General features: G+C 32.6%; 3 protein-coding genes across 5 annotated transcripts; 2 read left to right on the forward strand and 1 right to left on the reverse strand.

Annotated features, from left to right (window-relative positions):
* Positions 1-114: 114 nt before the first annotated feature.
* Positions 115-8,487, forward strand: LOC123684242. 3 transcript variants are annotated; one of them, XM_045623422.1, is made up of 10 exons: positions 157-455; positions 504-712; positions 875-1,572; positions 1,792-2,152; positions 2,625-2,818; positions 3,664-3,705; positions 3,761-3,959; positions 5,443-5,806; positions 7,723-7,859; positions 8,072-8,487. In XM_045623422.1, the coding sequence occupies exons 2-10, from the start codon at positions 654-656 to the stop codon at positions 8,112-8,114; spliced, it is 2,097 nt and encodes a 698-aa protein (XP_045479378.1). In that variant the 5' UTR covers positions 157-455; positions 504-653; the 3' UTR covers positions 8,115-8,487. The 3 variants fall into 3 exon arrangements, with proteins under 3 accessions (XP_045479379.1, XP_045479378.1, XP_045479377.1); XM_045623421.1 differs by having other exon boundaries at positions 515-712; XM_045623423.1 differs by lacking the exon at positions 3,664-3,705 and having other exon boundaries at positions 115-455; positions 515-712.
* Positions 8,488-9,425: 938 nt separating this feature from the next.
* On the reverse strand, positions 9,426-10,991 carry LOC123684252 (proteasome subunit alpha type-3). The gene is made up of 5 exons (XM_045623437.1): positions 10,848-10,991; positions 10,539-10,745; positions 10,239-10,484; positions 9,965-10,077; positions 9,426-9,652 (listed from the first exon to the last, which is right to left on the reverse strand). The coding sequence occupies exons 1-5, from the start codon at positions 10,866-10,868 to the stop codon at positions 9,475-9,477; spliced, it is 765 nt and encodes a 254-aa protein (XP_045479393.1). The 5' UTR covers positions 10,869-10,991; the 3' UTR covers positions 9,426-9,474.
* Positions 10,992-11,057: 66 nt separating this feature from the next.
* Positions 11,058-13,742, forward strand: LOC123684247 (Golgi resident protein GCP60). The gene is made up of 6 exons (XM_045623432.1): positions 11,058-11,242; positions 11,293-11,581; positions 11,638-11,816; positions 11,899-12,056; positions 12,178-12,397; positions 12,647-13,742. Exons 1-6 carry the CDS (start codon positions 11,098-11,100, stop codon positions 12,985-12,987), a joined length of 1,332 nt encoding a protein of 443 aa, XP_045479388.1. The 5' UTR covers positions 11,058-11,097; the 3' UTR covers positions 12,988-13,742.
* Positions 13,743-14,718: the final 976 nt, after the last annotated feature.

The raw sequence follows: 14,718 nt of genomic DNA on the forward strand, positions 1-14,718 counted from the left end.
ACCAGTACCGGTATCGAATCCGAGTTTGATATATAAATGATAATGTAAATGATTATTTATCAATTAGCGGGTTTGTCTTTGATTACGCATATAATCACAGATTCGCAATAAGATCTTATCTCTATGATTCAACTGTCACGTTGCAAATTCTGTGGATTCATCTCAAAATAGAAAATAGATAGAAATAAAGGGAACTAGTTTTGTGTGGGTAATTCAATTAACGAATTACTAAAATTTGTTAATTATATGATGTTGTATGATTCTGAAATATAAATTTATGTCTGAAACTTTCAGATGATATCTCGAATGATAAATTTTGTTCATCTCGCAATCCAAATCTCAACAGTATGTTGTCTAGTGTTCCATGAACTAATTTTTTATGAGAAACCGTTTTACAGAAAAATCTTTGTTAATTTTAAATTCTAAATTTGTGTGTTCTAAATTTAATTCCCTTGGTGAGTGCGGTGATTAATGTTATTTATTATGCTCGTTATATATCTTAGTTAAATTTTAGTGCAAATATTTCAGTCATTTGAAAGGTATTGAATCTCAAAAAAGAAACGTCATTCATTGAAATTAAAAATTCTTCTCTATTTGGTGAATTCAAGGAGAGCAGTTGCAATTCAGAATTGCTCGCACAAATTCCAGACAATATGAATGAGGTCAATATTATTGATGTGAGTCAGATAATATTCGATAATGATGAAACTTGGTATGTACTCCTTCAGAATATTATAAATATTGGTTGAATCATAATATTTTCATTCCTTTTCTCTAGTTCAGAGTGTTATTGTAATCAACATAATTACTAATTCAATTTTGATGAATCACTGGGAATTCTACAGAAAAGCAAACTAATCTTGATTCATTTCAGGTTGTATGAATCAATGAAAGGTCATAAAATAGACACAAAAGTAGATAATTTCATAAAACAGCAGACTGATACCTTAAATGATTATCTGGTCAAAGACCTAACCCAAGACATATGCTCAAAGGAGAGTAGCTCAAAGTATATCAATACACAAACATTTACTAGGCCTAAACGAAAGTTCATCAGACCAAGTATTGAAAAATATAATCAGGAATTTTTTAGTGACAATGAACCAATAAACAGATCAAGTTCCCCTGAATCTCCATTGAGTAAAACATCTGTAGAACATTCACAAATGAAACCTTTAGAATTTGATTTGACACAATCAGTTACAAGTCATTACTTTGATAGAATTGCTGCATCTCTTGAAAATGAAGATACTTTTCAAAATGAGTCTCTTCCTAGTCTCGTTAATTCTATGTGCAGTTCAACCTTCACAAATTTGATGGAGAGTAGTTTAATTAAGAATGATCCAGTTTTAAAGCAGATCTGTGATACAGATTTCACCACATCAATTCTTAGTCAAGGTTCAGAACCTTCTTCTCTTCTGCAATCAAATTATAGTACTAATGATGTGGATGAGTTCCTAACCAAAGTTTCACAAGACGATATTTTGAAATCTATAGAACTGAATGGAAGCGAGATGAAATGTTCAGGTGATGCTTCTTATATTGTACATAAGAAGGATGACTGTGAAAAAGGTAAGGCATTTTAAACAAATAATTCTCATGTAGTCATTCTGTTATTCATTAATTTCAGTCTGGGATATTTTTAATAAAATACGGCAAATAATAAATATATTCTGCTTCAATGACTAATTTCTGGTAACTTTTTGTATTTGAAATATGCAGTTTGAAGTCTAAAAGAATTACCAACTTGCTTTTTCTTTTATTGTATTAAAGATGTATTTTTTTGTACAGATAAAAGAACTCCTAATATAATGGATTTTGAGGAATACCATGATGCTTGTGATGCCAATTTCTTAGAAGGCCAAAACCAATTTCAGAAAAATTCAACCTTTAGAAAAAACAGTAAACTTAGCAGTGCTACATTCAGAAAGACTGATTACAATCGTTCAGTGTTAGGACGCAATCACACTTACGAAATTGATCCGAAAGATGTGGAGGAGGCACGTAATGTGACAATGACCTTTGAATCTCCAAAATCTAGTAGACCTTGTATTTTAAAGAGCAGAAATGAAACAATTGTTAAGAGCAGTTCGATGGAAGATTTCAAGAACACAACTGTTTTAAAAGATTCCTGCAATAATGACTTGAACAGGTAATGTTCGAATAATAATCTTGGAATGATGTACAGGGTGACCATATTTTGATAATTAAGCACTGCATTTTTTAATTATTAGATATAGAGAAAAGTAACGTAAGTACCTTTTCTTTGAGAAACAAGGAAAAGCTGGAAATTGCTAGTGGCAACAAAATGTAATTTTTGTGCCTCAGAGCGATATTAGAAATTGGCTCTATTCGCCTCTGTAACTTTCACATTATTGAGTGAATGCTCTTGAAAAAAAACATTATATCTGTCAAATTTCTTTCGGAATCATTATTTAATCATTGCTTTGGACAAAAATGTTATTTTTTCTTCAAAATTCTTGATGTATAATATTTATATTCTTCTTTATATCTTATAATTCAGATGTTGTCGTGCTAAATACTTGGAGTCTTTCAACTTTGTACATCTGCAGTTCCATATCGAGAATGGATATGGATTTTAATTGACTTGTACTTTTTTCTAGGTATGCTTCCAAAGAAAGTAATTTGGAGGTTGATAGCATCAATAGCAAAGGTGGATCTAAGAAATCGTTGGATTGTTCAATTGGCTCTGCGGACAGTTTAGATCGGATGTCGACTCTTTCAAGCAGTAGTAAGGGATCAAATAAAATGCTTAATATGGAAGAGATTGAAGCCATCGCTGAAAAACAGGAACAAAGTGAGTTATAGTTTTACTTTTATTAAAAAACTTAATATAATAAACATTCATTATCGAGTAATCCCCATTCTTGTAATCAACACTTGTCTCTGAGACAAATCTGTGTGATTAAGGCACCTATCCAACTTCAAATCAGTCAAATTGAATACTCCAAAGGATTTAAATCATAAATTAATTTCAAAATTAAACTATCAGTAGAAATATTAGTGGAATCTTTTTTGGGTTGGTATTTTTTATAAAATATTGCCAACATTTAGAGGTTAATTAATATAATAATTAGTATCAACCTCTCATTACTCCAGGCCTTCTATATCTGGGCATGACAGTCCATTCTTGAAATGCGCATGTATTTTTGGGGTTGAAAATTCAACTGAACTAATCTTCCTGAAACTTTTCAAATGACAGATTGACCAACACAAATTTTGTATGATTGAACAAAAGGCAATAATTATAACTGTTATAAATACTGCCCTTCCTATTTTGAGTAATGTCACTCAAAGTAGGAAGGACAGTATTTATAACATTTATAATTATTGCCTTTTGTTATTTCACGTAACATTTGGTTGCATGATAAAGATATTAATCTCTCAAAACTTAAAAATGAAACATAAACAAAACCTCAAAAAAAAACTTCAAGGTTTGCAGATATTCTGCGTAGAAATAGACATGAAAATAGGCATAAAAAAGGTACAATGTAATTAGGGGTTTATTTTTTATTTTTCAAGTTGTCGAAATACACAATATCAAAAACTAAACAGTTTTCCTCATCTTCAGCTTTAATAAACAAGATAATTTCTAAAGTATTCATATTCCTGTTTGGGACTTTAGTTTCAATATTCTCCTAGCCTCAGATCACCCCTTTTCCCTCCATCAAGATACGAAAACTGGTAAAAATGATGATTCATTTGATTACAACATAAGCAATATTATTGTTGATTGCAGGTCTTCAAGTGATGTCTACCCCAAAACCAAATTGGTCTAAAAAGGTGTTCAATAGAATCATGTGGGAACATAGCATTATTTCACCTATTGTTACATCGGAGATCCAATCTGATTCTGGGGAGTCAAGTGATGAATATAAAAGTGTAAAGTCTTCCTTTTCTAAAAATTCAGTGGAAAGCAATCCTGTGAAGCAAACAAGGTAAAAAAAAATTCTGTTTGATTTAATCAATTAAATGAACTAACTAATATTCCCTGTTACTTAATATGTTTATTGAGACTTTTTTGTATTCTTTTTTTCAACACCCTGTATAGGTTATTATAATGGTAAAAGTAAAAACACAAAATATAATTATCAGGTGTGTGAATAAGTCTTTCCCGTTTTTTGTAAGAGATGGCGCCACCAATACTGTGCGAGTATTTAATGGTTACATATGTCATAATCAAAGCTTATTCATCTGTCAACAATTCCACACTAACACATTAGTTGAAATTTTTTCGCATCATAAATTTTTGAAATCGTGAAAATGTCGAAATTTGAGCCGAGTCGACGTCATTTGCGGGAAGTTTCATTTTATTGGTTCAATTTGAAGAAATCTGCTGCCGAGGCGCATCGGTTGCTTCAAGAAGCTTATGGAGTGGCGATTTCGACGTGGAAGACAAGGAGCGTTCCGGGCGGCCGCAAATCTTTGAAGATCAAGAATTGGCGACTTTGCTTGATGAAGATTCGTGTCAAACGCAAGAAGAACTTGCTGAAGCATTGGGAGTTGACCGAACAACCATTTCCAAGCGTTTGAAAGCCATGGGAATGATCCAAAAGCAAGGAAATTGGGTGCCGTACGAACTGAAGCCGAGAGACGTCGAACGGCGTTTTTTCACTTGCGAACAGCTGCTTCAGCGACATAAAAGAAAGGGTTTGCTGTATCGTATCGTGACTGGCGATGAAAAGTGGATCCGTTCCGATAATCAGAAGCGAAGAAAATCATGGGGACTACCCGGCCATGCATCATCATCGACGGCCAAGCCAAATATTCATGGCGCCAAGCTCATGTTCTGTATATGGTGGGACCAGCTAGGTGTGGTTTACTATGAGCTTCTGAAACCGAATGAAAGGATTACAGGCGAGGTCTATCGACGACAATTGATGCGTTTGAGCCGCGCACTGCGAGAAAAACGGCCACAATACTCCGACAGGCACGACAAAGTTATTTTGCAAGATGACAATGCTCGCCCACATGTTGCACAGCCGGTGAAAACATACTTAAAAACGCTCAAATGGGAAGTCCTACCCCACCCGCCGTATAGTCCAGACATTGCTCCGTCTGATTACCATCTCTTCAGATCGATGACGCATGGCCTGGCTGACCAGCACTTCCATTCCTACGAGGAAGCCAAAAAATGGGTGGATGACTGGATAGAGGCCAAACCGGTCGAATTTTTTCGCAACGGGATTCGTATGTTGCCAGAAAGATGGGGAAAAGTTGTAGCTAGCGATGGCAAATACTTTCAATAATTCATTTGTAACCATTTTTTCACAATAAAGGCTCAAAATTTGAAAAAAAACGGGAAAGACTTATTCACACACCTTATACATATAATGTTTTCAATGTCAGCAGAATAGTTACTGATTATTTTTTAATTTTTTTTATCGATGTACTCAAAACTTGATTTGGTATTCATTTTAGGAGCTTGGTGTCTCTCCAGGATCCTTCAGACGCACGAAAGCTGAAAAGTATCAATACTGTGATCAACCCAAATAACTTGTGCAAAGTGCCAATGAGGGGATCCACAAGTAATCTCCAAAAATTCAATGCTCCCGTACCAAAAATTTCACAGATGAGAGTTCCATCTGCAACTTCAATCACCTCCAATTTGAAGACAATGAAACCCAGTCTGAAAGGCTCTTACACCAGTTTGAAACCCGTCAACACTTATTTGCCTGTAGCGCCACCAATAAACGCTCCATCACAGGGACAAAATACAACATACTTAGCGCCGGTAAATCCTAATGCTCAACACCATGGAATTAGAAATATTAGGAATCAAGGGGTATGTAAATGGCTAATTAATAATGAAAAAACCATTTTCTTTTATGAAACTCCATTGTTGGAGTTACGTCCAAGTTACGTCACTGACGCCTGTTGGCTGAAATTACGTTTTGATGGCTTCTTTGAATTTTACTTTTTTGAAAAAAATGTATGCGAATTGAAAATATTAAACTTTTATGTGCTCAATAAACATCACTGAATAATTAGAGAAAATTTGAAGTTTGTCAATCCGCCTATTCATATTAAGGGCCAATTGCACCATTCAAAAAATAAACGCTGTTTACGTAATCAATGTTTAGTACTAATCCATACTTATAATTTCTACCGATTGCACCGATTGATAATAATCAATGTTTAGCTAACCAGGAGATATGTTTGGCAACATTTCAAAATATCGACGGTGATCAAAGAAAAATCAGGACTCTCAATTTTCTACTATAATGTTCTCTGTTCTTGTCATGACAAAGTTAACATAAATTACAAATTATTTTAATAAATTGTCATTGAATGATAAGTCACGATCTGAATCTGAATCTATATTTCAATTCAGAAATTCCTCACAAAACCAAACACAGAAACAAGATGTATAAAAACATGGTGAATGCACTCGTCAAATTTTGAATGCAATGACATTCGACCAAATTGAAAATATTAGTTTTAGTTCGTGGCGGCGCCGCAATGTCATACTTGTCATTTCAATCTTTTTTCCGTTGTTTTGATTGGATACATTAATTAAAACCCGATACTGACCAATCAAAAGCGACGTGTAACCGAGTATGATCGTGCAAAGTCGTGAAACAAAACACGAACCGTTTAGTGGAATGAATTCAAATATTTGTAATAGAGAGAGTTTATTGGTATTTCAATTACAAGAATTACTTCCATAAATCATAACTATAATGAAAGATATACATATAGGTACATAATGGCACAAAACTCGTAAATAATAAATAACAAGAATCTTAATTTGTTGATAGCGCTACCTACAGTTGACATAACGAAGCTTAACTAATATTCTCAAAATTGGCAAAACAAAAGCTAATCAGTTCATACACCTGGTTTTTAGACATCTTAACAGAAACATACAATGTGACACCATCAGGTTATTTCCATAAAGAAATAATGTTCAGGTTATGTATCAAGTCATATGTTTCTACGTTTTGAATTGCTCAGAACCATAGATCTAATGTCAAATTGATATTAGGTCTGTTCAAAACTAAGATGTCTAAAAACATGATGAATGCACTCGTCAATTTTTGAATGGAATGACATTCGACCAAATTAAAAATATTAGTTTTAGTTCGTGGCGGCGCCGCAATGTCATACTTGTCATTTCGATCTTTTTCCGTTGATTTTGATTGGATACATTAATTAAAACCCGATACTGACCAATCCAAAGCGATGTGTAACCGAGTATGATCGTGCAAAGTCGTGAAACAAAACACGAACCGTTTACTGGAATGAATTCAAATATTTATAATAGAGAGAGAGTTTATTGGTATTTCAATTACAAGAATTACTTCCATAGATCATAACTATAATGAAAGATATACATATATAGGTACATAATGGCACAAAACTCATAAATAATAAATAACAAGAATCTTAATTTGTTGATAGCGCTACCTACAGTTGACATAACGAAGCTTAACTAATATTCTCAAAATTGGCAAAACAAAAGCTAATTAGTTCATACAACTGGTTTTTATTCAAAACTAATCGGGAAAATAAACGTCCAAATTTTCCTGTTTAGTGTAATCGGTGATTAGGCCACATAAAACGTCATTTGACAGATGGTGCAAGTGCAATCAGAATGTAATCAATGTTTAAATTTTCAATCACCGATTAGGCAAATGGTCCAACTGGCCCTTATACTTTGATATATCATGTTCTGAGATTTATTATACATTTTTTCAGACTGATACAACTGTGATTAAAATGTCTGGTGATGGAGTGTTTCTGAAGCCAAGTGGACCACTCAGGAGTGGTCTTCCTAGGCCCACGTCTTCAACTAGCATACCAAAACCTGTTTCACGAATACCAGGTCCAAGAAGGTGAGAAAAAAATCAAATAATATGACTAACCTTCATTTTTGTTATAATTTCTTCAAGCGAAACTTTGCTTGATGCAAGTTGAGAGATTTAATTCTTTCTCTGTAACTCTGTTGCATATCTCAATTGTGTCCGACTACCGTGTACACCATAATTCATGAGCATCATAATCGAATCAAAATTTTTCTCTTGATTGATTCTTTTTTGTTTTTCAGATTCATTTCGCAAAAGCAGGATCCTTCTAGAAAAGGAAACTGAAATTATGTTCTCACAATACTAATCAGAATATTATGGAATTTGTTGAAGTGCCTTAAATTTGTTAGAAAAGCTGTCGATAAATTGAATTCAACGCATATCTATTGCCTCTTTAAATTATTCTTTATGTGTTTATATTTATACAATTTTTGTACAATGATAAATCTATTATTATTAAATATTATTTAACTAATGATGATACCCTTGTATATAGAAATTTTGACAAAAACTTATAAAAACTGCTAATTGGGAGTTGAACTCTTACATAGATTTTACAACTATTTGTATAATCATCTACAATAATGAACAAGAGAAATATTTACTTATACTTTTATAGCAGTGTAGACTGGATATAATAAACAACTGCTTTTGTTAATTATTTCTTTTCATTCTTTGGATTTAACCATAAGTGATTCAGATTACTCGAAAGCTGAAGTGACTACACTCTTGTCCACTTGATTTTTAATTATCGTTTGACGCACCTTTCAACAACATAGCTGTCATCATCAGAAAGTGGTGACTAGTGACTATTTCTTCGAACTTCAGTGAGTTATCTGTCACCAGAGCAACCAATGACACATTGACATTGGTTATGTTCGGTAATCACGCCCACTCGTCTTGGCAGTTGCCATTTTAATTTTCAGATTATTGTTTATGAACTTTTTCCATAACGTCTAACACTCAAATACTTTATTATTTCATTTATGAAACAAATACCCTGCAGAGCCATTAAGAACTGTTAGTTGTTTACAAATTATAATAACCATTTATAACATTCAAAATTCCATCAAAGAAAAATTTTGTTGACCAATGACGAGTGGTCCATATATATGAAGCAGGTCACCTGAAATATTGAAAACCACAAGTAAGCTCCGAAATTCTCGGCGATATACAGACCATACCCTTAGTGATCTGTAGTTTCTGATGACAACTTAGTTGTCTAAACGTGCGTAAAACGCTAATTGAAAAATTTCGTCCGCAAGAGTGTGGTTACTTCAAAATACTAAGTTCACAGAAAACTTGATTTATTTGATATGGTGCAGGGTATTTGGTCAGATGATGCCATATTACTATCCCAATTTATAGGAGATGATATTCCGAAAAAATTATCAACTTCAATCTTTTGCAAATCACATGGTTCTTGTAATTAACATTCAATACGAACAATAAATTTTTTAAAAAGCCAAATCCAATGAAGGATAAATTAAATATGGTACCACTACCTTTGAATTTCATGACATAATAAGTGGGTTGATTTTTTTTCATTAAGAGTTAAATATTTATTATTATTGGTTGAGAAATAAAAAATAAGAATTTTAAAAGATTAGTTTTATTGTGAATTGAACTTAAATCAAATTATTATCTACAAATCTTCTGTATCAGAATCTGAATCTGCCTCCATTGCTTGCTTTGCAGCTTTTTCAGCATCTGCTAATATATGACTTGGAACTCTTTCGTGTTTTCCATTACTATCTTTTCCAACCCAAGATAATTCTAATTCGAAATTTTTGTCTTTCAATTCATCGTGAACTTGGTAAATTCTGAAAAACAATGGTAAATATGGTTGTATGTTTTTTTTTTTGTAAATCTATTTAAATATTATGTTGATGTAACTTTGGCTGAAGGACCTTGGTCGATTGCCCTTTGATAACTTGTTATCAATAAAGATCAGTTATTATTATTATTATGGTTGTATGATAATATGAACAATAAAACAAAAAAGCACTGCATATTTGCAGTTAATTCATGCAAGAATTTTTTTTCTAGCACTTTGAAAAAATATTTTTTAATTTGAGTGATGGGAGTAATTGCAAAATGTCAATCAAGGTAAAGTATACTTCATTCTAACTTACATTTTGGCAGCTTCTCTGGCTAATTCTTTACAGCTTAATTCACCTAGTTTCAACTTTTCAATTTCTGTTTTAGCAGACTGTTTCGCCTTCCCAGTAGCACATCCATTATATCCCTAAAAATATTAATTTTTAATCCTCACGACTTATGCAGAAATAAACATGTATATTCAACTCATTTGAAATTATTGTTCTTCATTGTTTCGTTTAAATATGATTGGTAAAAATATAATATAGAATTGGTAGAAAACTTTTATAGAACATAAATAGTACTTACATAGCTAACACCAGAGGGATCAATCAAGTACATGAATGGCTCATTTTCTTCATAACTGGCCAGAATAACACTGCAGCCATAAGGTCTGATTGCACTGTAAAGTGTATATGCATGCATATACATGCTTACTCTGTCATTAAGGTATTTGAGTGGAATGCTCACACCATACTGAGACCTATAATTAGCAGCTTCTTTCCTAGCAATTTCAACAAGTTGTCTTGCATCAGCTATCAATCCAGAAAAACACTGAAAGAATAATAATAATGGTCTGAAGGCAATAAATCATTACCAATATCATACCATTCCAATATGATTATCTATATTGAATATTCTCTTATTAGTGCCTGGTTCGTGTAATTTAGACGTAACTAATTTTTCTGCTGCCAATACAACACCATCGGTACCTTTTAGCCCTATCACTGTTCCGCTGTTTTCTACAGCTTTCATGGCATATTCAACTTGGAATACTCGCCCATCCGGCGAAAATTGAGAAGCAGAAAGATCATACTGAAATTCGAATCATGAATAGCATTTTTTTGTTAGGATGATATGGATAGGTAAATTTTCCTATGCTTTCTGAGTATCGGAATTTATTCATTAATAACTTACGCCAGTGCCTATTGAACTCATATTTTCTTATAAGATTTGAGAAACTTTCAGAAGGCAAATATTACAAAAACCAAAAATTCACAACTCATTCGTCGTTTTCTATGGCAAATATACACAACTGTCAAAATCTTATCATAGAATACGATTCATATTTTTGGCCTTGTTATTTCTTTTGAAAGACCGGAATTTTTGACACAATACCGTCGTAGACAAAATCAACAATCGTCTGACGTTTATTGAAAATGATGAGATGGCTACGAAGAGCGACAACATTTCAGAAAAACTAGAAAATTCAGTTGTGAATAATGAAAATTCTAACGAGCCTTCCACGGAAAATGTTGTCGTCAATTTGCCTTTAGATGAAGTCTATAAATTAGCACTATGCTTTTATAAAGGTAAATAAACATATACGTTAACTAAAGACTTCATTCTACTTTATTTTCAGAAAAAGAAGGAAAAGCTGTGCATTTCAGCTATGAAGATAAACTGCAATTAGTTGCTTTTTCACAACAAGTTTCACATGGTCCTCTTGCTGATGTTCTTCATAAGCTACCAGTCTTAGGAGCTTTTGATGTAGTTGGAAAGGATAGAAGATTAGCCTGGCAAAAATTAGGAAATTTAACATCAGATCAAGCTCGATCAGGTTTTATTGATCTATTAAGTCGAAGATGTCCCCTTTTTACTACTTACATAGAGGCACATAGGAGGGAAAAAAAGGAAAGAGAGCGAAGAGAGTAAGCCATTAAGGATTATTTGATAGAAATTCAACTCTAATTTATTATTTTCTTAGTCAAGAAAATGAAAAGAGAAAACTGATTGAACAAGAGGAGAAACTGAGAAAAGAACAAGAAGAAAGAATAATTCAAGAGCAAAAGGAAAAGGAAGAAGCTATCAGGAGACAGATTCAACAAGCTTTAAATGCACAAACTTTTGATCAATTCAAGAAATATTCAGAACAACAATTTCCAGGTAGTTATATGGAAGAAAATTAATTGCAAATTATACTAGGGAGGAATGAGTCCACATTTATTTTATTTATATTATTTGATAGGTGATCCAGAAAAACAGGGAGCACTTATAAGGCAGCTTCAAGATCAGCATTATATACAGTATATGCAGCAATTACAGAGTGTGCATCATCAGAAACCTACTGTCAATGATGAAAATTCCAATAATACTGCTGAATTCAACCAAAAAAACACCAATTGGGTAATTATCAAAATTGTAATATTATTTACAATAATTTCTTTATCATAATCACAGTTCTATATACATTTGAAAAGAATTTTTTCCATAAGTCGTCTGTATTTTCATTGCATTATAATTTCAGGAAAATGATACTAATGAATCTAGTCAAAATGTTGAAAATGTACAACCAGCAAGTATGTGGACTAGACAAGATATTGATGCTTTCAAACAAACAGTATCTGAAGCCGAAGGGGATGGGGTAGTCCGCGTGGGACATGGAGAAACTGTTACTGTTAGAGTGCCTACGCATGCGAATGCAACTAGGCTGTTCTGGGAATTTGCTACAGATCATTATGACATAGGTAATTGGAAAAATTTCGTTTATCTTATAGTGTTAAGTTCATGACAAATAATGCATGTTTTATAGTTGCAATTGTAATGCCTGCTTACTAAATATTCAACTATGAAACAAAACAAGGGAAAGAACTAAAAATATGCAATCTGTTTTGTTCAAGCTTTGATAGTTCTCAAGATACCGTTACTAGACCACAAAATTTGCCCACTAATTGAAATTGAGCAACTCAGTATTATTCGTTGTTTTGTTTGAACAGGATTTGGAATTTATTTCGAATATGGCACACCAACTAGTAGTCAAGTATCAGTACATGTATCGGAAAGTGATGATGAAGATTTAGATGAGACTGAAGATGAAATTTATGATGATGATACTGTGCCGAAAGACCCAGAAAGGGGTCCTATCCATACAGAAAACAACGCTTCAAAACCAATTCTGACAGAAATTGTACCGGTATATAGAAGAGATTGTCACAATGAAGTGTATGCCGGTTCTCATCAATATCCAGGTGTTGGAGTCTACCTTTTGAAATTTGATAATTCCTATTCTGTCTGGAGATCAAAAACGTTGTATTACAGGGTTTATTATACACAGTAGCAGTGGCAACGCTGCATATTAATGTAGTTTTATGTACTACTTGAATTCAGATCAACAATATTATGAGGCATTCACAATATCTCATATCTAATTGAGGAAGTTGAAATCTGATCTTATGTTTTTAGTATTGTGGGTATTAAGATGGTTTTAAAGTATTATTTTGTTTTCATAGACGTTGCTTTTTCAAATTTTTTATAGGTATATTTAAGTTGAAATACCAAAGTTTTTCTTTATACATTTTATTTATTTGAAGGTATTCCAAATGAAATATCACCAGACATTCGAGTGGTTACCTCATATGTTGTATGGTCTGTTAGAATCTAATAAGTGACACTATTGAGGACTTCCTATAGTGGTTGAGCAACATTACATGGAGGTTTTAAGTTATAATACTGCTGATGAGAAATGCTAAGAACTGTAGATTTTTCCATTCACGTCAAAATCAATTTTCTTTCATATATTACTCTTCAACCTAAAATTTACAGCATTATCACCAGAAACCTCTAGGTCAAGTTTTTGTAAGACCACTCCGTATATTTTTGTCACAGATGAGTGCAATTGTAATAACTAAAATTAAAAATGCTTGTTATTATTTTGGAACCATTGGTCAGTTATGCATGAACATAAATTCGTTTACTATGTCTTGAATTCTAGTACACATTTATTAAAGCTTGTGAAATTTGTTTGCATATTTGAATTTTAATTCAACTGGAATCTGTTTTATCTTTTTTGTTGAAATATGAGTATTCATTGTACTATTAGTGTTTTACTGTTACATTTTTTCTTGTTTTTGTCACCAAATTTTTTCAACTACATATTATTTTGAAAACCTTAGATATTTATTTTTGTTCATCAATATTCCAAAAATAGTAAGTAAAAAATGATTTTGCCATATATCTATAAATTTTTTTGATTTTTGGGATCAGGAGAAATAGTCGCAAGTGGAACAATGGTTGAGAACTATAATAAAATATAACAAAAATCGTAAACAAAGTTTATTTTCACAAAAATATATCTTGATATAGAAAAATACAAACTTCAATACAAACAGTTCAATTTGGCCTCAATTCATTGGCATCAAAGAAAATCCTTTGAAAAATATTTTCCAAAGGATTATACAAGAAAATTTTAATACTTATAATACTAATTAATCACTCATCTCTCCCTTCATTTCTTCATTTTGCAATACGTCTTTTTCGTTACTGTGCGAGAAGAATTCCTCCCCTTTTTTAGTCATCATTCCTAATTTTTTAGCAATATATGAACCTAACTCATCCGGCTGCAATTTTGGTTTGGTAGGACTTAATATGAGCCGTCTTTTCAACCTAGAGCTAATGAGTTCAGTACGCGAAATAAGTTTCTCTGGTGTTTTATCAGCTGATTTTTGTAGGATTTGGTTTCGGTTGAAATCTAAAGGAGACCATGTTATAGGTTTGCATCGTCTCCCCCTTTGAATTATAACCCTTTCTTCAGGACTTGAGTTTTTTGTTGGCGTGCCTCCTGATTCATTCACTTCCGACAGTGCAAACCTTCTCGTAGGCCTTCTAGGTACAGGAGTTTCTTCAGTTTCCATAGTTGATGATTTTTATGCGTTCCAAACTTTTAACGGTCGTAACCGTCCCTCTCACAAGCGTTTATTTTGAGGAAATTATGCAAATTTTATGTGAGAATGAATTACATACCTGTAACACTTGTTGAAGTTAAGTTCATTTGTGAACAAAACGATAATTT

This window comes from Harmonia axyridis, chromosome 7 (assembly GCF_914767665.1).
Source record: "Harmonia axyridis chromosome 7, icHarAxyr1.1, whole genome shotgun sequence".
NCBI classification, from domain to species: domain Eukaryota; kingdom Metazoa; phylum Arthropoda; class Insecta; order Coleoptera; family Coccinellidae; genus Harmonia; species Harmonia axyridis.

Bases quoted from the DNA above. Each gene is read 5' to 3' on its own strand.
- LOC123684252 (XM_045623437.1), bottom strand. From the start codon at position 10,868: ATGAGTTCAATAGGCACTGGC. The intron at 10,746-10,847 runs GTAAGTTATTAA...TTCGAATTTCAG, and splicing joins TGAGTTCAATAGGCACTGGC to TATGATCTTTCTGCTTCTCA. The intron at 10,078-10,238 runs GTAAGTACTATT...TAATATTTTTAG, and splicing joins ATCCCTCTGGTGTTAGCTAT to GGATATAATGGATGTGCTAC.
- LOC123684242 (XM_045623422.1), top strand. From the start codon at position 654: ATGAATGAGGTCAATATTATTGATGTGAGTCAGATAATATTCGATAAT. The intron at 713-874 runs GTATGTACTCCT...GATTCATTTCAG, and splicing joins TTCGATAATGATGAAACTTG to GTTGTATGAATCAATGAAAG. The intron at 7,860-8,071 runs GTGAGAAAAAAA...TTTGTTTTTCAG, and splicing joins CGAATACCAGGTCCAAGAAG to ATTCATTTCGCAAAAGCAGG.
- LOC123684247 (XM_045623432.1), top strand. From the start codon at position 11,098: ATGGCTACGAAGAGCGACAACATTTCAGAAAAACTAGAAAATTCAGTT. The intron at 11,817-11,898 runs GTAGTTATATGG...ATTATTTGATAG, and splicing joins TTCAGAACAACAATTTCCAG to GTGATCCAGAAAAACAGGGA. The intron at 12,057-12,177 runs GTAATTATCAAA...TTATAATTTCAG, and splicing joins ACCAAAAAAACACCAATTGG to GAAAATGATACTAATGAATC.